This window comes from Eschrichtius robustus, chromosome 15 (assembly GCF_028021215.1).
Source record: "Eschrichtius robustus isolate mEscRob2 chromosome 15, mEscRob2.pri, whole genome shotgun sequence".
Lineage (NCBI taxonomy): Eukaryota > Metazoa > Chordata > Mammalia > Artiodactyla > Eschrichtiidae > Eschrichtius > Eschrichtius robustus.
The window spans coordinates 20,101,474-20,127,089 of record NC_090838.1 but is presented as its reverse complement, the minus strand read 5'-3'; the positions used below and the strand labels follow the sequence as shown (position 1 = coordinate 20,127,089).

Genomic DNA, 25,616 nt, shown 5'->3' with positions numbered 1-25,616 from the left:
ACTAGAAAGCCCACGCACAGCAACGAAGACTCAACGCAGCCAAAAATAAATAAATAAATTTATGTATTAAAAAAAAAAAGACTTCTGTCTAGGATTCTACACATTACTTTATACCATGATTGTGAGGCCTTTGAACTCACAACCTGATTGTTGCTTTTCATCTGCTTTAGATTCTTATAAAAAATTCAGTCTTGTTTTGATATATGCCAAATTTGGAAAAGTCAGAGAAGCTTATCTCAAAAGAAATATAAACTACTGGTAGAATGACCCCTTCCACCAAAAGGAGAGAGAGAGACAGAGAGAGAGAGGGAGAGGGCGACTATTACGACGAAGTTCCATGCAGCAAGAGTTAAATTCAACAAGTTTTGGTTTCTTTTTGAAAATAAGCTTTTTCCATGCAGCTTGCTTTCCTATGTATAAGTTTCCTTAATGTGAGTTAGCTCATACATCATCGGATAGAGAGAATGGTGTCAGTGTAAAGTGGAGTTCATATGCTGTTTTCCCCAACATATTAATGTTCTGGGCTGAAAAAGAAATGATCGCTATTAAAGTATGACTATTTTTAAGAAAGAAGCTGAAAATCCTGCAGAAGTACCTTTCTTTAGTGAAAGAAGTGGCTAGTTTGGAGGATTTCATGAATGCTTCACTTTCTACAGTGTTATGGTGATGAAGTTGTGGATACAAATGAAAAAAAACTGTGAAGACATTCCTCTCCTGACCCCACCCCATGCTAAAAAAATTTAATTGATGGGGTTAGCTATCCACTGGATTCGATAGTTTTGATAAAACTGATATATATTAGAACTTGTGTGTCCTGACCATGAAGAAGGAAAAAAGCATCTCAGGATTTAAGGCTGAAAGGTATCATCTTGCTGAAAATGTCTGTGGAGATTTAATTGTTCTGGTACTCTTATTAGTATTGCTATTGTTTTGTTAGTCCTCTGTTTACAAAACTGCATAGGTTTTTAGGTTTGTTCCAACCCTGTTTTTCTCACATACCTTATTATTTTTAAATTCACAGTTTTGCAGTAGGTACAGTTTTCCAGTAATGCATGTGTTGCATTAGAGCAGAAATACTTCCATTTTTCTTTTTAACATCTTTATTGGAGTATAATTGCTTTACAGTGTTGTGTTAGTTTCTGCTGTGTAACAAAGTGAATCAGCTATATGCATACATATATCCCCATATCCTCTGCCTCTTGCATCTCCCGCCCACTCTCCTTATCCCACCCCTCTAGGTGGTCGCAAAGCACCGAGCTGATCTCCCTGTGCTATGCAGCTGCTTCCCACTAGCTATCTGTTTTACATTTAGTAGTATATATAAGTCCATGCCACTCTCTCACTTCGCCCCAGGTTCCCCTTCCCCCTCCCCACGCCTGCGTCTTTATTCCCTAGGTTCTTCAGAACCTTTTTTTTTTTTTTTTTTTTAGATTCCATATATATGTGTTAGCATATGGTATTTGTTTTTCTCTTTCTGACTTACTTCACTCTGTATGACTGACTCTAGGTCCATCCACCTCGCTACAAATAACTCAATTTCGTTTCTTTTTATGGCTGAGTAATATTCCATTGTATATATGTGCCACATCTTCTTTATCCATTCATCTGTTGATGGACACTTAGGTTGCTTCCATGTCCTAGCTATTGTAAATAGTGCTGCAATGAACATTGTGGTCCATGATTCTTTTTGAATTACGGTTTTCTCAGGGTATATGCCCAGTAGTGGGATTGCTGGGTCATATGGTAGTTCTAATTTTAGTTTTTTAGGGAACCTCCATACTGTTCTCCATAGTGGCTGTATCAATTTACATTCCCACCAACAGTGCAAGAGGGTTCCCTTTTCTCCACACCCTCTCCAACATTATTGTTTGTCGATTTTTTGATGTTGGCCATTCTGACTGGTGTGAGGTGATACCTCATTGTAATTTTGATTTGCACTTCTCTGATATTAGTGATATTGAGCATCCTTTCATGTGTTTGTTGACAATCTGTATATGTTCTTTGGAGAAATGTCTAGTTAGGTCGTCTTCTGCCCATTTTTGGATTGGGTTGTTTGTGTTTTTGATATTGAGCTGCATGAGCTGCTTGTATATTTTGGAGATTAATCCTTTGTCAGTTACTTCATTTGCAAATATTTTCTCCCATTCTGAGGGTTGTCTTTTCGTCTTGTTTATGGTTTCCTTTGCTGTGCAAAAGCTTTTAAGTTTCATTAGGTCCCATTTGTTTATTTTTGTTTTTATTTCCATTTCTCTAGGAGGTGGGTCAAAAAGTATCTCACCGTGATTTATGTCATAGAGTTCTGCCAGTGTTTTCCTCTGAGAGTTTGATAGTGTCTGGCCTTACATTTATGTCTTTAATCCATTTTGAGTTTATTTTTGTGTATGGTGTTAGGGAGTGTTCTAATTTCATTCTGTCCAGCTTTCCCAGCACCACTTATTAAAGAGGTCTTTAATTTCTTTCCTCCATTGTGTAGTCTTGCCTCCTTTATCAAAGATAAGGTGACCATACGTGTGTGGGTTTATCTCTGGGCTTTCTATCCTGTTCCATTGATCTATATTTCTGTTTTTGTGCGAGTGCCATACTGTCTTGATTACTATAGCTTTGTAGTATAGTCTGAGGTCAGGGAGCCTGATTCCTCCAGCTCCGTTTTTCTTTCTCAAGATTGCTTTGGCTGTTCGGTGTCTTTTGTGTTTCCATACAAATTTTGCAAATTTTTGCTCTAGTTCTGTGAAAAATGACAGTGGTAGTTTGATAGGGATTGCGTTGAATCTGTAGATTGCTTTGGGTAGTAGAGTCATTTTCACAATGTTGATTCTTCCAATCCAAGAACATGGTATATCTCTCCATCTGTTTGTATCGTCTTTAGTTTCTTTCATCAGTGTCTTATAGTTTTCTGCATACAGGTCTTCTGTCTCCTTAGGTAGGTTTATTCCTAGGTATTTTATTCTTTTAGTTGCAGTGGTAAATGGGAGTGTTTCCTTAATTTTTCTTTCAGATTTTTCATCATTAGTGTATAGAAATGCAAGAGATTTCTGTGCATTAATTTTGTATCCTGCTACTCTATCAAGTTCATTGATTAGCTCTAGGAGTTTTCTGGTGGCATCTTTAGGATTCTCTATGTATAGTATCATGTCATCTGCAAACAGTGACAGTTTTACTACTTCTTTTCCGATTTGGAGTCCTTTTATTTCTGTTTCTTCTCTGATTGGTGTGGCTAAAACTTCCAAAACTATGTTGAATAATAGTGGTGAGAGTGGGCAACCTTGTCTTGTTCCTGATATTAGAGGAAATGGTTTCAGTTTTTCACCATGGAGGACGATGTTGGCTGTGGGTTTGTCATATATGGCCTTTATTATGTTGAGGTAAGTTCCCTCTATGCCTACTTTCTGGAGGGTTTTTATCATAAATGGGTGTTGAATTTTGTTGGAAGCTTTTTCTGCATCTATTGAGATAATCATATGGTTTTAATCCTTCAATTTGTTAATATGGTGTAACACATGGATTGATTTGTGTCTATTGAAGAATCCTTGCATTCCTGGGATAAACCCCACTTGATCATGGTGTATGATCCTTTTAATGTGCTGTTGGATTCTGTTTGCTAGTATTTTGTTGAGGATTTTTGCATCTATGTTCATCAGAGATATTGGCCTGTAGTTTTCTTTTTTTGTGACCTCTTTGTCTGGTTTTGGTATCAGGGTGATGGTGGCCTGGTAGAATGAGTTTGGGAGTGTTCCTCCCTCTGCTATATTTTGGAAGAGTTTGAGAAGGATAGGTGTTAGCTCTCCTCTAAATGTTTGATAGAATTCACCTGTGAAGCCATATGGTCCTGGACTTTGGTTTGTTGGAAGATTTTTAATCACATTTTCAATTTCAGTGCTTGTGATTGGTCTGTTTATATTTTCTATTTCTTCCTGGTTCAGTCTTGGAAGGTTGTGCTTTTCTAAGAATTTGTCCATTTCTTCCAGGTTGTCTATTTTATTGGCACATAGTTGCTTGTAGTAATCTCTCATGATCCTTTGTATTTCTGCAGTGTCAGTTGTTACTTCTCCTTTTTCATTTCTAATTCTACTGATTTGAGTCTTCTCCCTTTTTTTCTTGATGAGTCGGGCTAATGGTTTATCAATTTTGTTTATCTTCTCAAAGAACCAGCTTTTAGTTTTATTGATCTTTGCCATTGTTTCCTTCATTTCTTTTTCATTTATTTCTGCTCTGATCTTTATGATTGCTTTCCTTCTGCTAACTTTGGGGTTTTTTTTTTTTTTCTTCTTTCTCTAATTGCTTTAGATGTAAGGTTAGGTTGTTTATTTGAGATTTTTCTCGTTTCTTGAGGTAGGATTGTATTGCTATAAACTTCCCTCTTAGAACTGCTTTTGCTGCATCCCATAGGTTTTGGGTTGTCATGTTTTCATTGTCATTTGTTTCTAGGTATTTTTTGATTTCCTCTTTGATTTCTTCAGTGATCTCTTGGTTATTTAGTAGTGTATTCTTTAGCCTCCATGTGTTTGTATTTTTTACGGTTTTTTTCCTGTAATTGATATCTAGTCTCATAGCATTGTGGTTGGAAAAGATACTTGATACAATTTCAGTTTTCTTAAATTTACCAAGGCTTGATTTGTGACCCAAGATGTGATCTATCCTGGAGAATGTTCCATGAGCACTTGTGAAGAAAGTGTATTTTGTTTGGATGGAATGTCCTATAAATATCAATTAAGTCTATCTTGTTTAATGTATCATTTGAAGCTTGTGTTTCCTTATTTATTTTCATTTTGGATGATCTGTCCATTGGTGAAAGTGGGGTGTTAAAGTCCCCTACTATGATTGTGTTACTGTCGATTTCCCCTTTTATGGCTGTTGTGTTTGCCTTATGTATTGAGGTGCTCCTATGTTGGGTGCACAAATATTTACAATTGTTATGTCTTCTTCTTGGATTGATCCCTTGATCATTATGTAGTGTCCTGCTTTGTCTCTTGTAATAGTCTTTATTTTAAAGTCTATTTTGTCTGATACGAGAATTGCTACTGCAGCTTTCTTTTGATTTCCATTTGCGTGGAATATCTTTTTCCATCCCTCACTTTCGGTCTGTATGTGTCCGTAGGTCTGAAGTGGGTCTCTTGTAGGCAGCATATGTACAGGTCTTGTTTTTGTATCCATTCAGCCAGTCTATGTCTTTTGGTTGGAGCATTTAATCCACTTACATTTAAGGTAATTATCGATATGTATGTTCCTGTTACCATTTTCTTAATTGTTTTAGGTTTGTTTTTGTAGGTCTTTTCCTTCTCTTGTGTTTCCTGCCCAGAGAGGTTCCTTTAGCATTTGTTGTAAAGCTGGTTTGGTGGTGCTGAATTCTCTTAGCTTTTGCTTGTCTGTAAAGGTTTTAATTTCTCCATCGAATCTGAATGAGATCCTTGCTGGGTAGAGTAACCGTGGTTGTAGGTTTTTCCCTTTCATCACTTTAAATATGTCCTGCCACTGCCTTCTGGCTTGGAGAGTTTCTGGTGAAAGATCAGCTGTTAACCTTATGGGGATTCCCTTGTGTGTTATTTGTTGCTTTTTGCTTGCTGCTTTTAATATTTTTTCTGTGTATTTAATTTTTGATAGTTTGATTAATACGTGTCTTGGCATGTTTCTCCTTGGATTTATCCTGTATGGGACTCTCTGTGCTTCCTGGACTTGATTGACTATTTCCTTTCCCATATTAGGGAAGTTTTCAACTATAATCTCTTCAAGTGTTTTCTCAGTCCCTTTCTTTTTGTCTTCTTCTTCTGGGACCCCTGTAATTCGAATGTTGGTGCGTTTAATATTGTCCCAGAGGTCTCTGAGACTGTCCTCAATTCTTCTCATTCTTTTTTCTTTATCCTGCTCTGCGGTAGTTATTTCCACTATTTTATCTTCCAGGTCACTTGTCCGTTCTTCTGCCTCAGTTATTCTGCTATTGATTGCTTCTAGAGAATTTTTAGTTCCATTTATTGTGTTGTTCATCATTGTTTGTTTGCTCTTTAGTTCTTCTAGGTCCTTGTTAAACGTTTCTTGTATTTTCTCTATTCTATTTCCAAGATTTTGGATCATCTTTACTGTCATTACTCTGAATTCTTTTTCAGGTAGACTGCCTATTTCCTCTTCATTTGTCTCGTCTGGTGGGCTTTAACTTTGCTCCTTCATCTGCTGCGTATTTCTCTGTCTTTTCATTTTGCTTAGTTTATCATGTTTGGGGTCTCCTTTTCACAGGCTGCAGGTTCGTAGTTTCTGTTGTTTTTGGTGTCTGCCCCCAGTGGGTAAGGTTGGTGCAGTGGGTTGTGTAGCCTTCCTGGCGGAGGGGACTGGTGCCTGTGTTCTGGTGGGTGAGCCTGGATCTTGTCTTTCTGGTGGGCAGGACTGCGTCCAGTGGTGTGTTTTGGGGTGTCTGTGCACTTATTATGATTTTAGGCAGCCTCTCTGCTAATGGGTGGGGTTGTGTTCCTGTCTTGCTAGTTGTTTGGCATAGGGTATCCAACACTGTAGCTTGCTGGTCGTTGAGTGGAGCTGGGTCTTAGTGTTGAGACAGAGGTATGTGGGAGAGCTCTCGCTGATAGATATTACGTGCGGCCAGGAGGTCTCTGGTGGTCCAATGTCCTGAACTCGGCCTTCTCACCTCAGAGGCTCAGGCCTGACAGCCAGCTGGAGCATCAAGACCCTATCAGCCACACGGCCAGGTACGTGGGGAGTTTCTTGCCTTTTGGGAAGTCTGAGGTCTTCTGCCAGTGTTCAGTAGGTGTTCTGTAGGAGTTGTTCCACATGTAGATGTATTTTTGATGTATCTGTGGGGAGGAAGGTGGTCGCCACGTCTTGCTCCTCCACCATCTTGAAGGTCCTCCCCATTATTCCTTTTAATCATAAGCAAATTTGAGTTTAAATCTTCATTTTAAACAACAGCCCTGTTGATGTCCCTAGTTTGCTTTGAAAAAACCTTACTAACTCCTCACTGCCTCCTGGATAAGATAGTTAGCCAGACAAGGTGTTGCTTATCGATCCAACCCCAGCCTCTCTTTCACCTTCATTCCTGATCCCTCCTACCCCGACAGACCCCATCCCTCAGGATGCCATGGATTCTTTTTAGATATTGCCCCAGTGCCACAGGGGTTGTACCATTTACACTCCCACCAGCAGTGTGTAAGTCCATCTTTTTCTCCACAGCCTTGCCAACAATACATGTTCTTACATTTAGGAATTTTTGCCAATCTGAGAGTTTTATCTCAGCATAGTTTTGATTTACATTTCTCTTGTTTTGAGTAGGTGAAAGTGGTATACTTCTCTTCTTTGTTTATGCTGTTAGCTCTCACTGAAATGCCAGTAACCCCGACCTTCTTTGTCTCCTCCAACAAAGGCCTCATATTTCAAGTCACAGCTAAATATCTCCTTGTCTTTGTTGCTCTGAATCTTTCAATGTAGGATTAATTGTTTCCTCTTCTACAGGCCCTGGCCTGTTACATCTAGCTCACTTATGCCCTGAGGGATGCACCTTGGTCTTCTTCAAATTTAAATCCCCATGACTAACAGTGTCTGGAAAATCATCAGTGCTTGCTAGGTAGTTGGATTGAGTAGTGGTTTTAAATCTATTATGGCATGAGAAAGTATCTGGGCTTGCATTCTAACTGCAAGCTTAAAGCTCCTGGATGTGATTGCAACCTTGTTGTTTTCACTGGTATTATTCCATAATTTTCTCAAATGAGACAATCTTTGCAATGAGGAAAATACCGAATTTCTGAATTTTTGAAGACTTTTTCCATTCTTTTTTAAAAAAAGCTATAATAAATAAAAGTATCTCGATAAAAAGCACAGCAACACTATATTGTTGTGTCATTACAAAGTACTCTAATTTTCAAAGTCCAGAATAAATCTGTGATATGGACAAATTCAGTGTCTTATAATAACTGAAAGGCTGACCCATAGCACTGGTCCTGTAACCAGTTAATGTGTGTTTGCTCTTGTCAGACAAAATACTTCTATAACTTTACACAGAAAGTTTGTATAAAAACATTTTAATCTGAAAGATTTAAAAAATGCTGTTTTTAAGTCTTTTAGCTAAATGTCATACATTGTTTAACTGATTACCAAGTATGTGATAGGGCAATGGATAAGAAATATTTCCCTGTTGCCCATAAGAAAATAGGAGTTTTGTTTTGTTGTTTTTGTTGTTGTTGTTTTTGGCTGCATTGGGTCTTTGTTGCTGTGCACGGGCTTTCTCTAGTTGTGGCGAGTGGGGGCTACTCTTCGTTGCGGTGTGCGGGCTTCTCATTGCGGTGGCTTCTCTTGTTGCAGAGCACAGGCTCTAGGTGCCCGGGCTTCAGTAGTTGCAGCACACAGGCTCAATAGTTGCAGCATGCGGGCCCTAGAACTTGTGGGCTTCAGTAGTTACGGCACGTAGGGTCAGTAGTTGTGGCACATGGGCTTAGTTGCTCCACAGCATGTGGGGTCTTCCCGGACCAGGGATTGAACCCATGTCCCCTCCATTGGCAGGCGGATTCTTAACCATTGCACCACCAGGGAAGTCCCAGAAAATAGGAGTTTTTAATGGAAAAGATGAGATTGGAAATTGCAGCTATGATGACCTAATGCTAAATTATTTTACTTGTTTTCTCACGTTATTTTAGTGATAGTGGATTTCTCACTTTTACGAGATGATTTCTCCCCTCTTTTAAAATAGGAAAGTTGTAGCCAAGAGTGGAGGGAGGAAGTCAAATGGCATTTAGACTAATAATTGTCAGTATTGACGATTAGAATAACAAAGCGCGGGGAAGTAGGCAACAAGCAGAAACACTGGTTTCTAAGAAAAATATGAGAGTGCATACAAAGATAAAAACAGGCTCAATGTTTTATTGAGGAAAGCATAAATAAATCATGGTGTTTTTGCTCAGTGGATGAGGCAGCTGTTAAAATGATTAGAAAAGAAGACCTTGTAGCAAAACAATAAAGTATTTAATAAAACATTAAGTGTTGGATTCCCTGGTGGCGCAGTGGTTGGGAATCTGCCTGCCAATGCAGGGGACACGGGTTTGAGCCCTGGTTTGGGAAGATCCCACATGCCGCGAAGCAGCTTAGCCTGGGCGCCACAACTATTGAGCCTGTGCTTCAGAGCTCACGTGCCTAAACTACTGAAGCCCACACGCCTAGAGCCTGTGCTCTGCAACAAGAGAAGCCACCGCTATGAGAAACCCGTGCATGGCAACGAAGAGTGGCCCCCACTTGCCACAACTAGAGAGAGCCCCCGCGTAGCAACAAAGACCCAATTCAGCCAGAAATAAATAAATAAATAAATAGATTTATTAAAAAAAGAAAAAACATTAAGTGGAAAGACAGATTATATATTTTTATATACCCTATGTACATAATTATATAGAAACATATGCATTTGGAGGGAAATACAGAAAAATGAGAATTGTGGCAAGAATGTTCATTACTTGTAATTTTATTATAGTTTTTGTTATAAATATTCTGTTGTAAAAAATAAAGAGAAATGCAAAGAATGTGTTCAACTCAGGAGCAAAACCAAAATAAAACAAAACAAAAAGGTAGAGAAAAAGAGTGAATTTTGGGAAATGGGACAGAATTTTAGAGCTGGGAATTCTGTCCCATGAGTTCTCAAACTTTTTGGTATCAGGACCTTTTTACACCCCCGAAAATATTTGAGCACCCCGGAGAACTTTTGTTTATATGAGTTATATCTATCAGTATTTCCATATTAGAAATCAAAACTGATAAATTATAAAATATTAAATCATTTAAAAAGAGCAATGATAAACCGATTACATATTAACATAAATAATATATTTTATGAAAAATAGATATTCCAAAGCAAAAAAATTTAATGAGAAGAATGCCATTGTTTTATATTTTTTGCAAATTTCTTTAATATTTGGCTCAGTTGAAGACAGCTGGGTTTTTATATCTGCTTATCCATTCAATCTGTTGTGATATGTTGTTTTGGTTAAAGTATGGAAAGAAAATCTGGCTTCAGACAGCTGTGTAGTTGGAAAAGGGAGGAATATTTTAAAAGCTTTTGCAGATAATTGTGGATATGCCACGTTGCCTCTGGAACATTCCACTGTGCAGTCATGAGAGAATCAGATTGAAAAAGGCAAATAATGTCTTAGTATTATTATGAAAATAGTTTTGACCTCATGGGCTCCTTGGAAATGTTTTAGGAACCTCGCAGGGGGACCTCTGACCATGCTTCAAGAACCACTGCTCTAGCCCTTGAGAGATAAGAAAACTGAAACCAGAAAGTTAGGTGATTTCCCCCAAATCACGTAGTTAATGGAAGACAGAGCACTGGGACACAATTCTTCTGGTTTCATTCCTCATGCTTTTGGAGGACTTCAAATTATAGTATGACTTAGGACAACTTTTGGAAACTGATCCTGAGCGTATTTATGAGGGAGTTCTGAGATATCAAGTATAATTGTTCCTTTTCATCTTGAAGATTTAAAAAACCACACAAAACTCCATGATAGGTGAATCAAAACTTTTAGGGAAAGTAACATTAGGATTATAAGTGGATTTGTAAAAGTGTAATTTTTAACAAATATAAGATGATTCAGAAACATTAATTTAGACATTACATTTACGATAAGTGATACAGTACAAACGTATATTAACCACCTCTGACTAGCTAAAAACTTCCTAGCATCTTCTTTCTCAATTTTAATTAGAGACTTTTAATTTCATTTTGGTTTATTGCAGTTATTTGCATATCTGTTATAAGAGGCATTTTCCATGTCTGAACCTCCATTCAAATGTTGGGTGAACTTTCTGTTTTTATTTTTAACGTTGCTCATGCATTCCTCCCAGATTCCACTGAAATCTCAGAAACATTAGTAACTTTGATGCCTGAGATGGAAAACACTTTGGAAAACTTTATTTAGCCTATTTGAGTAGGCATTTCTCAAACTACACCATCAATGCATAGCTACGTATAAGGGCCTTTGGACAGTAACTTCCTACTGTTATCACCCTCATTCAGCCCTCTTGCATATATGTGAGAACCTTTCCCTCCCTCGATTCAGTGCTGGCCTGCAGTCTCTGTCCTGGACCTGAGACTTTCCTTCAGAATTCTTCAGAAATAGTCATTTGAAGGCCACCTGAGTTGTAGTCCTGATTTTGGTAGGACCTTTACAGGTCATTTAAATGCGTCATTCCTATATTATCTCATCTGTAAAATGAAGATAGTAATACCTAGCCTATTTATCTTTTTTTCATTTCATATGTTTTATTGAAATATAGTTAACTTACAATATTATTTTCAGGTGTACAACATAGTAATTCCATCCTAGCCTATTTGTCTTATACAGTTGTTTTTTGTTTTTTTTTTAATAAATTTATTTATTTATTTATTTATTTATGGCTGCATTGGGTCCTCGATGCTGCACGTGGGCTCTCTCCAGCTGCGGCGAGCGGGGGCCACTCTTCACTGCGGTGCGTGGGCCTCTCATTGCGGTGGCCTCTCTGCTGCGGAGCACGGGCTCCAGACGCGCAGGCCCCAGTAGCCGTGGCACGTGGGCTCAGCAGCCGTGGCTTGCAGGCTCTAGAGCGCAGGCCCAGCAGCTGCGGCACACGGGCCCAGCTGCTCCGCGGCACGTGGGATCTTCCCGGACCAGGGCTCAAACCCATGTCCCCCCGCACTGGCAGGCGGACTCCCACCCACTGCGCCACCAGGGAAGCCCTATACAGTTGTTTTAAGACTCAAATAGAATAATGTAAGTGGAAATGCATTTGAATACAGCAGTAGTGTATAGGATAGTGTGTAGCAGTGTCTATAGTAATGCAAAATATTATTTATTTTGCTATAAAATTTCCCATGTATTTCATTACAACTTGGTTGGGAGAATCCTAAGTTAACTTAATCTTAGAGTTCAGAGATATTTGAAAAATATGAAGTATATTTGTTTTTTTTTCTCTTCACAGAAAAAGATAATGCTAAATATGTTTTTAGACACCATGATGGCCGATCCTCCTCCCCAGTGCCTTGTCTGGCTACCTCTCATGCATCGGCTTGCCCACGTTGAGAATGGTAAGCAGAACTTTTATCATTCAGTTCCCTATGCTATAGGAAGTATATGAACTGACAGTATTTATAATGTCCTTAGTTATTATCATTGAAAATGACAGTTGACATTTGCTGGCACTCCATCATTTGAATTTGTGGTTTTAGCTTTCAAAACAGGAATATTTATTTCTCAAAAAAAAAAAAAAAAAAAAAAGGAGGGAGGACTTATTACTTAGATAGGATACCAAGAGGTAGTAATATCAGGTCAGAAAACTTTGTGGTTCAAACTCCAGGCTTTTCCCCCAAGATCCCAGATGGTTGTTTTCTGCTTAAACCCACCTGACTTAGCCATGACTTCCTTGTTTTTCTTTAGTTTATAAAAAACGTAACTCCAAAAAATTGTATATATTCAATATCAACCACTAAAACTATAAAATTTTGGAATAGTTTAAAGGAAAATAGCCAAGATAGAATTTAGTACTGGCTTTCACCCATATTCAGTTTTTTCCTTTACTACTGAATTACTCTCAGTATCCTTCCCAAGTAGTTTGACTTAAATCTTTGTTTCACTTGAAATTGAAATGGTACTTATCTCTTAGTAACTACTTAGGTTTTTCTGCTATTGCTATCAGTTTATCTCCTTGTTTAGGTTGTTTGAGTTCATTAAAGGAAAGGTCCTAGCTTTTCTCTGGAAGCTCCCTTCTTTCAAGGCTCTTGCCTGTCTCTCCTCATTCCACAAAAGAGAAAGAGTGATAGCTGAGTGGCACTAAAAAGCAGAGTCCTCTTTTTTCATTTTGTAAGAATGAGAGAACGCTGTTGTACTCTTTTTATTTTCTGTCCCTCCTACTCATACCTTTTTTTTTTTTTTTTTAAACTTCTCAGCCTTTCACCCAGTCATGGCTTTAGTTCACAAGTCCTTAGATTCAAGATTATTTTCCTAAAGTTCTGGAATCTCTTGAGTAGACTAAAACAGCTAAATTTTTAAACAGGATTTTTGGATAGAGATTTATGCTGTTAAATTATTACAGTGTTGGTTCGAGGGACAATACCTTTATAGCACTAAATGTTTTCGTAGTTTCATATCCAGCTCATTTTCATAAAATCATTTTATATCTGCTATCCCAAGTAGAAAGGATCTCATTTGTTGAGATCTAGTGTTATCCATGTGAACATTTTGTTGTGACTTTGTATGTAGTATATTATTTATAAATTACATTCTTATGTGATTAACACTTTCATTATTCCTTAGAAATATTTTGATAACAAAAATTTAAATTTCTTAGAGGAGGTATGTCCTTTGGATTTCTCATTCCAGATTTTAGTTTTCTGTTATTCTTTAGTGATCTTGTTGTATTATTTTTCTCACCTAGTGCTCAGGTTTTGTTGTTGTTGTTCGTTTGTTTTGAGACTTGATTCTCTAGTTAATATGCATTTTTGGAAGTAGGACTAAAAATCCTTACAATTGAGACAACACTGCCTTTGTATACACAGTGCTAGAAAGAGTTGTTCAAATGAAGATTTGAATATTATATCCCTCTTTCCTTTGACTTCCATTTCTTGTGTTCAGAATTGAATTGCCAGAGGGAACAATTGTGCTATCAACATTTAAAAGTATAAATAACAATCTGTAATATACAGTTGTGCACTTATTGCCCACTTCCACTGAGTAAACTGGACTTTCAGGCTATAAGAGAATCCCAGTAACCCCTATAAATCCTGACTGCCAGCTGGCAGTTTTTCATGAGGTAAGATGCTGTGTGAGGTGGAGAAAGGAGTCTCAGGTCACCCGAGTTTCCCTCTCTCCAAATCACTACCCCTTCATTGGTTAGAGTACCTTATTTTATGCCGATACTTGGAGCTCTTACCTAAAACTAGTATTTTGATATGGCTAGCCTTACTTTTTTACCAGTTACCATTTGCACCCAGGTATGTAGTAGTATTTATTTATTTATTTGTTTACTGGCTGTGCCTTGTGGCGTATGGGATCTTAGTTCCCCAACCAAGGATCAAACCAGTGCCCCCTGCATTGGAAGCTCGGAGTCTTAACCACTGGACTGCCAGGGAAGTCCCTGTAGTATTTAGTTCAGCAAACATTTGGAGGCCTTCAGTCCAAAGGACTGTGTGAAATACCACTTGCAGGTAACAGAGACATAAAGCATGTCGTACTGGCTCGCACAGATTTTATGTTAGTGAAGGAAACATATGTCCACAACTAACAATATACATCTCTTAAAAAAAATAGGTTTGGAAGAGAAATTTTGGAATGAGAGTGTCTCTCCTCCTTACTTGTTTATTTACCTAAACTTTGAGACATGAAAGTCATTTTAAAGAAGGAAATTGGTTGTTTTCTAAGGTGGATTGTAATCTATTCTAAATGGAAAATTTTGTTGTTGTCTTTTTATTCCAGTGAATGGCTGGTTAGATTAACTAAATTGAAGACAATTTAGATTCTTCACTTCTAGTTTTGTTTTCACCTTTGCTTTTATGTTAAATTTGGTTTTCCATTGTACTGACTTTATTCTCCAAATGAAAATGACTTCTTTCTCCCTCTGGTCCCCTCTCCTCCTTGCCCTCATCCCTCAAGTCTTCCACCCTGTGGAGTGCTCCTATTGCCGGTGTGAGAGTATGATGGGTTTCCGGTACCGATGCCAGCAGTGCCACAACTACCAGCTCTGCCAAAATTGCTTTTGGCGTGGCCATGCCAATGGCCCTCACAGCAACCAACACCAGATGAAGGAGCATTCCTCTTGGGTAACTGCTTTGTCTCTCAGTCTGTGTCCCTAGCGGTTATCTGTTTCATCCGTAACAGCACCAGGGCCACTTTTCTGATAGATGCCTATCAAATAAGGATGTGATGTCATAAAATATTAACCCTTACATTTATGATGGGGCTTGCAGATATGTTGTGCTTCATCACTTGATTTGAAAAGCAGAGTTTTTAAAGTTTTAGGAGATGGAGGTATTATGACCTTTGACGTGGTCCCTTTTATTCAGTAAAATGGAATGTTGCAGTGCTCCCTTTCCCAGTGAAAAGTGTCTCCTTTTAAAATTGTACAAGGGGGTACCACCCCCACCCCAGAAGACTTACTCTCTGAGCTTTAAGGAAGATTTAAAGTTCTTTTTTTCAAGCAAACTTTATTCATGCTTATAGGGTTTAAATGTTGCAGAGAAAACTGCATGAGATGAAGGAGTTAAATTTTTACCTCTCTAAAGTTGGGTAAATACTGTATTTTACAATTGCCACGCTGATGTCTTTCCTTTCAAAAGCAATCTTTTAAATAACAGTATTTGGGTAGAGGTCAATGTCTGATTTTTCTGTGGTGTTTATAAATCATGTAACAAGTTTAGCATCAATCATTTTTTCTTCCCTTCTCTCAGTTTATTTCCAGAGTTTAAAAAATGTCATATTTTTATTTCCTAAATTGCTATAGCCTTGCTTTAAATCCTTTTCCTCTAGCTTTTGTTTGTTGGTTGGTTGGTTTGCTAAAAGGTAGAAAAATATATAGGGTCATAAGTATAATTCAGGATCTAGGTTCTTAAGCCCGGTCATCCTACTAGGCTTTAAGTATTAGAAAGCTTCAATAAGCAGGGTTTTTTTTCTATTTTCTTTTTTTTCCTAGTTAACCATCTTAAAACTTAACCAAGAAAAAAGCAAATAAGTTTATATCAGGGATTAGTTAAAAACAAGAAACAAACTTTAATCAAGTGTATACTTTACTTCCTACATCTCTGATAATGTGTTACAGATAATTTTTTATTAGATGGCTTTTCAGTTACAGCTAACCCATAAAATTTTGTTAAACTGAACCTCCTATCCTGGGTCTTGTGTTGTAAATTCCAATATTTTTTTTGGTTGAGGAGTCATTATTTTAAATTTTTTAAACAAGCAAAGGGAAAACAAAAAATAAAACCCAGTAGTTTATTCTCTTTTTCATTGACTAGAGAGAATTTATAGATTTTCAAGTTGTTACTTTTTCTTCTTCTTAAAGTACAAGTATCCCACTGTATTAAATGACTTATTAATATTTTTCAACTGTTTTTTGTTTAGAGTCTGTTTACACTGAGAAAGCTCTTTGCCTTATTACCTTTCATAATGATTGGATTCTCTGGAATGTATCTACTGAAAATTCTCTTTCTAGATGTTGGGGCTAGGAGGATGAGGAACTTCTTTTTCACCTTAGTTTGAACTTGCTCATTTAGCTAATTTAAAACCCTTATAGAAATGGGAATTTTACATTTATTTAAAGATAAGTGACTGTTTGAATATTGCTTTATGATTTACAAAGCAGTTTTTCATATACTCTGTTGATCTATAACATACATAAAGGAAAGTACAGAAATCACAAGTGAATTCTTATATTTCTGTTTGAGCCTCACAACACTCTTGTGAAGTAAGTCTTATCGCCATTTATTGTTATTTTTATTTCAGCTTTGTTATTTTTTTCTAGTTTATTAATTTATTTTTGTTATAGTGACTTAAGAGTTCAGGAAAAATCAAGTATTATCAGCATGCATAATTTTGAAGCTGGTATCATAAATGTATTAGTTCTGAATTTTGATGAGTATTTGCATTATGATGGTAGATGCACATTGGTAAGGTCTTTTACATGTCTGTGTGTGACTTGTTTTTAAGACTAGGAGTGTGTGCAGTGCCCTTGTTCTTTGAGGAAGATATGGATGAATTTTGAGGCTGTCGTGGGTAAAGAAATTTCCACCTAACAAAAAAATGTGTAATCAGTTTAATAGTAATTTCTTTGAAGTTTGTCCACTGTGTTTGTACTAAAATTTTGAATGAATGTTTCTCTGTGTTCACAACAGATGAATTTAGTGTGCATTTAACCAGTTTGTATATGAATTTGCATGGTAGATTTGATATGTGTAGTGTTGGTGCTTGGAAATTTATTTTGATTTTTCCAAAAGTTCTGTTTCATGTTTTATCTAAGTAACTATGCAGTATAATTCACCATTCCTTTATTCATCAATCCATTCATTTGCCTTTATTATAGAAAAAAATGCCATATGGTACCATACCTGTAATTCATTCTGTCCATTCATTATTTATTCAAAAGATATTTTTTGAGCACCTGCTATGTCCCAGGCGCTGTAAGAGGCTTGTGAGATACATCTATGAACAAACTAGACAAAGATTCCTGCCTTGGTGGAGCTTAAGTTTTAAGGGTGTTAAAGAGACCACTAGGGCTCATCAACATCACTGTTTTCCTGTTCTTGCCGGGCACACATCTAGACTACATTTCTCAGCCCCACTGTATCCAAAAGGACCATGTGAATAGCTGTTACCAGTGGAACGTGATCAGAGTGATATATGTCTTCCCAGAACAAGACAGTTAATAACTGGGTGCCTTTTCTGTCCCCTCTAGCAGCTTAGTGGAGAGAATTTCATTAGGACCCAGAGAGGATGAAACCATATAATGAAAGGAAACTGGGTCCTTGAACAATGGGTGGAGAGGAATATCCTGCCAAGCTGTGTGACTCTGATGGAAGCAAGGGAGAAACTTTGTGTTAAGCTACTGAGGTTTTAGTTTTTGCTACAGTGGTTGGTACCGGAAGTGGAATTCTGTTAAAACAAAACCTTAAAATTTGTTCATTGGCTTAGCAGTCAGGTAGCACGCTGATGGGGACACTGATGTTGGAGTTGGGAAAGACAGAAACGCAAGTTCTGCAGTGGTGACCAATTTGGTAGATTTGTCATCCATGATAACTTGGAAGACTTGCTTCATGCCAAGCGAACTCTAGGCCAGACGTTGGAAAAGGTTAGCGTGTGTGTTGACTCTTATTGGTAAGGTATTACATGAAAGAGATGAGCTTAGGAAAGAATTGGCTAGTTTTCAAGCAAAAAATGAAAGGGAATAGAGAAAGTTCTGAGAGTTGGGGCAGTGAAAGGGAAAACAGACTATTTCTAGAGAACAAGAGATAAGAGTTGAGAGAGGTTTTGAGCATCAAAGACCTAGTAAATGTTCTCAGTTGAAAAAAAAATGTGACAGTCATGTGGCAAAGATCAGATGAAGTGTAGCTCTTATTGGCTGCTCATCAGAATCATCTTGCTCCCACCTTCATAGCTTCTGATTTAATGGGTCCAGGGTACACGAAACCTGGACACAGGCAGTTTTTGAAAGTTCTGTTTTGCAGCCAACATTCTGTTTTGCAGCCAGAGTTGGAAACTGCTGACCTATTGTTTCATGTGGCCTCCAGGTAGCTTCTGTTAGTTGAAAGCAAGAGGCATGGAGGCATGTCTGGGGAAGAACTTTGTGTGTGGTTACTGGCACATGGAACCGACTGGAAACAGATAGATCAAAGGCCTGCTAAGTTTTTGAGGGAATTCTGTTGGCAATGGAACCATGAGCCTGACTGTTACAGCTATAAAATCACTTTTTAAGGACCCAGAACTTGCCCTGGAAAGAGGTGGGTTATGAAGGTTTTACGGCCCCTCAGGAGGGCGTGCCAGAGCCCACATGGCCAAGGAGAATATTTGATAAGGAAGAACCTTCTGCTCCTGTCCCACTATTGTATATTGGGACTGGGGAGAGCAGGTGCAAATAACATGCCTTTTCAGTTCATAGGTTGTGTCTTAAGGAGCTGCACGTGGTCTTGATGAAGGAAACTGTGCCAGAGCCAGAGGTCCTGCACTTGTAGTTAGATGTGCTGACTGAATGGGACTTCAGGTTTGCTTCTGGGCAGTGGGAGAGGTTTGAGTGTGTTCTTTGTGTAGTGAAAGTGAGCAGAAAGATATTTAGTGATTAGAAGTACTTACCAGTATCCATGTTTTCCTTTTCTTCTGGATATATAACTAGATTATATAGCCATCCTCCTTGTAGCCAGATGGGCCATATGACTAGTTCTTACCAATGGAAGAATTTGTTTGGAAGTCATCTGTGTTACTTCTGGGTCAAGGTAGTTTAAAGCAGGTGTGTCTTCTCCATTCTTTCTATCTCTGCCCTTCCCACTGCCTATGTACACCAGCCCAAATGAAAGGATCTCTGTTAGTTAACAGAGGCAGAGTCCTTAGATGAAAGGAGGCTGGGTCCCTGAATTCATGGATCAGAGCCCCTCTGCCAGTTTACACTGGACTCTCACATGAGCAAGAAATCAGAAAAAGGAATCAAGGGTAGGAGTGGGGGATAGTCTTATAGGCCTTGTTGAAAAAGTGAGATTTGAGCAAAGTCTTAGATGTCTGCCTGCAGACATCTGGGGAAGAGCAGAAGTTTTCAGGATCGTGGCCATACAGCAAGAGTGTGTGTGTGAATTCAGGGAACAGCAAAAAAGCCAGAGTAGCCAGAGCAGAAGGAGCCGCAGGAGAGTTGTAGGGAGGGGGTCAAAGAGGTAACAGGGGCCTTGTTGGCCATTGTAAGGACTTTGGCTTTTACTCTGAGTGAAAGGAGGAATCTTTATAGAGTTTTGGGTAGAAAATAGCTTGAGTTGATTTATATTTTAAAATGATCAGTCTGGATGCCATGTAAAGAGTAAACAGTGGAAGGAAAAGATAGAAGCAGACCATTTCAGAGAGATGATTGCAGTAATTAAAACAAGATATGATAGGATGTTAGCAGTAGAGGTGATGAAAAGAGTTGAATTAGGATATACTTTATAAATCTGCTTCACGGGTCAGATGTGGCTTGTGAGAGGAAAGGAGTCCAGGGAAGCTGTAAGATTTTGTCCCAAACAGAAGGATGGAATTGCCATCAGCTGAGATGGGGAAGGTTTGGGCTAAACATCATTTAACAGTGATTAAAAAAACCCAACAACAACAACAACAACACTGTATCAGGATCTTCCTCCAAATCTGAATCATCTAAATATGGCAATAAAAATCCTACTAAATATTATGCATGGTTTGAATAAAGTATTATTTTTAAAAGTATAATTTAATAGAAAACATGATAGTCTCTGTGACTGAATGAACCACTTAAACAGAAGTCCTTGTTCAGATCATAAGGCTGGAATGGTCGACAGGACCCACCTCTGTGTGGGCCTCTGAATGTGGCTTGTGCTTTTCACAGCGTGGAGGCATTATTTTAAGAGAGAGCGTCACCGGAGGAAGCATCTGGAGGACCAGCATCTGTGAGAGCTGTGGGGAAGCTGCAAGGCCTTGTCTTACCTGGCTGTACAGTTATGTGGCAACATTCCGCCATATTCTGTTGGTCACAGTCTCTAAGGCTGGAGGGAAGGAGAAGGGACTTCACCTCATGATGCTGGGGTGGCGGTCAAGTCCATCACAGTGGAGCAAGGGTGGTGAGAGAGATCCCCGCAGTTATGTTTGGAAAATACAGTCTGCCACCCAGAGGATAAAGCCTTACATTCTGATCAAGGATTTCCGTTCAGCCACGGAGACTATCATGTTTTTCTACTAAATTAGTACAGTTCAGTGGCATTAAGTATATTCACGTTGTTGTGCGACCGTCACCACCATCCATCTTCGGGACCTTTTCATCTTCCGAAACGGAAACTCTTAACCCTTTCCTGATACGCAAGGAGGGCTGGAGGTAAACAAGACTGCTCCCATTCCCTGCCTTCCCCCGTGCCTTACATTCAGGTGTGCACTTATTCTGGTCTTCACTTTACCAAGAGAAATTTGACCGATCCCTGTGTGGTTACTACTCCATGGCAGGAAGTGTGTATGTGTATACACAATACACTTGTACCACAGTACAGTTTGTTGTTAGTAGAGGTAGTTATATAACTTAGTTGATGATATGGAAATTTCACCTTTCTTCCCAGCAGATGGCAGACTCCACCTCTGAACAAAGTTACTTATCCCGTTCTTCAAAATCTATAAATGACGAAGTATTGGATTTGTTTAACAATCTCTATCAATATTATTGCTTGTTTTTGTTTTTTTTTTTAAGTAAATGTTAATGGGCAACTCACATATGTCCAGTGTAGTTGTTTGGGCACTGATGATATTAAATCATTTACTTTAAGGAGTCAGAAAATTATGTTGTTATAGACTTGGAACAATTAAGACTGTTGACTTTGTCAGAAGCAATGTTTCATTTTCATGTGGTCAGCATACCTCTTCTCACATCTCTAGAATTCTAAGAGATAATGTGTATTCATCGAGGAAAAGGTACACTTCTTGGCCATGCCCCTGTTCAGTTCTAAATAGTTACATGTCATAGTTAAATAGCTACTTCGTACGTCGTGCAAAACTAGGCAGGAGGACTACTTTTTTTTTTTTTTTTTAATAGTTTAAAATTTTTATTTATTTATTTATTTATTTATTTATGGCTGTGTTGGGTCTTTGTCTCTGTGCGAGGGCTTTCTCTAGTTGTGGCAAGCGGGGGCCACTCTTCATCGCGGTGCGCAGGCCTCTCACTATCGCGGCCTCTCTTGTTGCGGAGCACAAGCTCCAGACGCGCAGGCTCAGTAGTTGTGGCTCACGGGCCCAGTTGCTCCGCGGCATGTGGGATCTTCCCAGACCAGGGCTCGAACCCGTGTCCCCTGCATTGGCAGGCAGATTCTCAACCACTGCGCCACCAGGGAAGCCCAGGAGGACTATTCTTTTAAAAGGCATAAGACAGTATACCTACTTGTAGCAAGTTACAGCAGGAGGTAAGATACACACATGAAGAAAACCCAAACAAAAGCTACAAAATCTAGTCCCTTAGGTCAGTGCCCCACACTCCTCAGAAAAACTGCTGAGACTTGCCCACTGTGGCTCTGACCTGTTTTGTTTGGGGTTTTTTTTAACATCTTTATTGGAGTATAATTGCTTTACAATGGTGTGTTAGTTTCTGCTGTATAACAAAATGAATCAGCTATACATATACATATATCCTCATATCCCCTCCCTCTTGCATCTCCCTCCCACCCTACCTATCCCACCCCTCTAGGTGGTCACAAAGCACAGAGCTGATCTCCCTCTGCTATGTGGCTGCTTCCCACTAGCTATCTGTTTTACATTTGGTAGTGTATATATGTCAGTGCCACTCTCTCACTTCGTCCCAGCTTCCCCTTGCCCCTCCCCGTGTCCTCAAGTCCATTCTCTGCGTCTGCATCTTTATTCCTGTCCTGCCCCTAGATTCTTCAGAACCTTTTTTTTTTTTAGATTCCATATATATGTATTAGCATACGGTATTTGTTTTTCTCTTTCTGACTTCACTCTGTATGGCAGACGCTAGGTCCATCCACCTCACTACACATAACTAAATTTCGTTTCTTTTTATGGCTGAGTAATATTCCATTGTATATATGTGCCACATCTTCTTTATCCATTCATCTGTCGATGGACACTTAGGTTGCTTCCATGTCCTGGCTATTGTAAACAGAGCTGCAATGAACATTGTGGTACATGACTCTTTTTGAATTACAGTTTTCTCAGGGTATATGCCCAGTAGTGGGATTGTCTAAGCATTTCTTTTAGCCCCTTGTCTTAATAGAAATTTAGCTTTCCTCTAGGTGTTCCACTTCTCTCGCAGCCCTTTCAGGTGGTGGCTATCTATTCTCCCACATCCACATGAATTTTTAGGGTTTGGGAGGTGAAATTATTGTTAGGGTGACCGTATAATTTAGCATATAATCCAGACTCATGTGAGAGTGGAAGGGGACACTGTTAATTATGCAGGGACAACATGCGTAAACTGCAATTATCCTCGGTAAACTATTTATGGTCACTGTTTTAGTTTTCTTTTCCTGCATAATAAATAACCATAAACTTAGCAGCCTAAAACAACAGAAATATGTTATCTAGGTCAGAAGTCCAGGCAATGGCATGGCTGGATTCTCTGCTGTAGGTCTCACTGCATTGAAATCGAGGTGTCAGCTGCTGAGGCTGTAGCTATCATCTGGGCTTGAGGGTCCTCTTGTCATCTTACTGGTTGTTGGCAGGATTCATTTCATTGCAGCTGTGATAATGAGGTCCCTGTTTTCCTGATAGCTGCCAGCCAGGGGTGACTCTCAGCTCCCAGGGGCTCCCCGCAGTTCCTTGACATGTGGCCCTCATAGGCAGTTCACAGCATGGATGTTGGCTTTCTTCCAGGCCAGCCAGAGTGCATCTCTCTGAAACCTCTTCTGAAACCAGCCAGAAAAAAATGCTGCTTTTAAAAGGCTCACCTGATTAGACCAGGCCCACCTAGGGTAATCTTCCTTTTGCTGTATAACATAATCAGAGGAGTGATCGTTTATCATGTTCACAGTTTCCACCTACATTCAAAGAGGAAAGGCTGATATAAGGATGAGGATTATCCTCAATTATAAGTTGAGGGTCAGCTTATAATTCTGTGAATGCTGTCACCCTGGTTATTTTCCTTCTTGCATTCCTTCCTGCCACTTCTAGATCTTTACACCCTGAATCTCTTAGATTAAAAAAAAAAAAATGCAAGCAAGATGCTGCTTTGAGGATCATGTCATTTTAGGCCTGTTATCCTTCTTCTTTTCTGGTGGTATTATCTCCTTCCTTTCTGGACATAGCCCTTCACTGCTGGATGGATTGGTACCCGATTGATGGCCACCTCATGGTGATTTCTGCATCTCTGTAGGCAAACCTTTTAAGACCTTGGCCACATGGTTTCTTGACTTCTTCAACTCTGACACTCTTCTTCTCCACTGAACATCAGACATCTGCTCCCTCAGTTACACCCTGTACCTTTTCACCACTTCCAGCTGCTCCTACTTCCAAAATCACTGATTTTGACATCCTATTCTCCTTTGATATCCCATTATCATTCCAGTTGACTTTTCAACCACTCTCACTAAGATCATTTTTTAATCTCTTTCCAGCCTTTTATCCATTGATCTGTCTCCTCTCTCTATCCATCATTCCTTGCTTCTTTTTTCTTCTCTCCTTACCATTTTAGATATGGCCCTTCATTCCTGTACCATAAACTCCATTGTCCTGTGACTTTTTTATCCGTGTTTCTGTCAACTAAATTCATGGATGAACTAATTTATCTGCTTTCTCTAGTACTTCTGGAGAAATCCATACAATAGGACAGATTAGTATTACCTTAAGCTTCATGAGCACCAACTACATGTTGATGCTTAGCATTGCAATCCTGTTGCATTTCTCTGATCACCTTGCTTTTCCATTCTTTGCAATGGTCAGTTAAAGTCATAAAGGAGTAGAGTCTCCATTCTTTTTAAACAATCTACCCCACCTCTTCCCTGTCTTTCAGTAGATGACCTCTTTTCTTACACAGAGAAAACAGAAGCCTTAAGACAGGAACCCCCTTAACTTTCTGCTGCCAGCTTCACCAACTCATTTATACGTTTACCCAGCAAATTCTAATTCAGTACCTGCTACCTCGCAGACACTGTTCTAGGTGTGGGGTTACTTAGAAAAGGCTAGGACAAAGTCGGTGCCTTCATGGAGCTTACGTTTTAAAGGGGACAGATGGATAAAAACATTTTAAAAACAAAATCCCCAAAGTAAGTGAACAAGGAAGATATCAAATGATGATAAGTTCTATGTAGAAAAGTAAAATGATGAAAAGATGACTGAACAGCTACTTAGGATATGGTGGTCAGCAACCTGCTGAAACTGACTCAGGAGGAGACAGCAAATCTGAATAAATCTGTGATAAGTAAAGAGATTAAGGTAGTGATAAAAAAACCTTCCCACAAAAGGCCGGGCCTCGATGCCTTCACTGGTGAGTTCTACTGAACATTTAAAGAGTTAATACCAAGCCTTCACACATTTGCCAAAATAGGAGAGGATGAACACCTCCCAACTCATTCTGTCAGGCCAGTGTTATGCTGATACCAAAACAAAACCTAACAAAACAAAAAAGAGGATATCAAAACAAAAGAAATTACAGACCAATATCCCTTAGGAATGTAGCCTCAAAAATCCTTAATGGGGCTTCCCTGGTGGCGCAGTGGTTGAGAATCTGCCTGCTAATGCAGGGGACACGGGTTCGAGCCCTGGTCTGGGAAGAGCCCACATGCCGCGGAGCAACTAGGGCCGTGAGCCACAACTACTGAGCCTGCATGTCTGGAGCCTGTGCTCTGCAACAAGAGAGGCCATGATAGTGAGAGGCCCGCGCACCGCGATGGAGAGTGGCCCCCGCTTGCCGCAACTAGAGAAAGCCCTAGCACAGAAACGAAGACCCAACATAGCAATCAATCAATCAGTCAATAAATAAATAAATAAATCTTTAAAAAAAATCCTCAATGAAATATTAGCAAACCAAATTCAACAACATATAAAGAGGATTATACATCAGTTTATGACCAAATGTATATTATCCCAGAAATGCAAGGTTGGTTCAACATGCAAAAATCAATCAATATAATACCATATTATTAGAATGAAGGACAAAAATACATGATTATCACAATAAATGTGAAAAAGGAATTTGACAAAATGCAACCTCCTTTCATGATAAAAATCAAGCAGCAAACTAGAAATAGAGGGTAACTGCCTCAATCTGATAACTTTCTTCAACATCTGTGAAAAACCCATAGCTAATGTTACACTTAATGGTGAAAGACTGAAAGCTTTCCCTGTAAGATCAGGAATAAGACAAGCATGTCTGCTCTTGCCGCTTATATAAACATTGTACTGGCTGTCCTAGCCAGGGCAATTAGGCAACAAAAAGAAATAAAATGCATCCATATTGGAAAAAGAAGTTAAACTCTTTAT

At 38.9% G+C, this 25,616-nt stretch overlaps 1 protein-coding gene across 11 annotated transcripts in view; it reads left to right on the top strand.

The window, feature by feature from the left end:
• Positions 1-25,616, top strand: part of DTNB (dystrobrevin beta) — a 251,519-nt gene that overhangs the window by 78,556 nt on the left and 147,347 nt on the right. For all 11 annotated transcript variants that reach the window (XR_011076469.1, XM_068563945.1, XM_068563946.1 and 8 more), the window contains exons 7-8: positions 11,938-12,043; positions 14,604-14,770. Coding sequence is in view for 10 of the 11 variants with exons in the window: in XM_068563945.1 (XP_068420046.1) it covers positions 11,938-12,043; positions 14,604-14,770 (273 nt within the window). In the remaining variant the exon portion in view is untranslated. The remainder of the gene's footprint in view (positions 1-11,937; positions 12,044-14,603; positions 14,771-25,616) is intronic.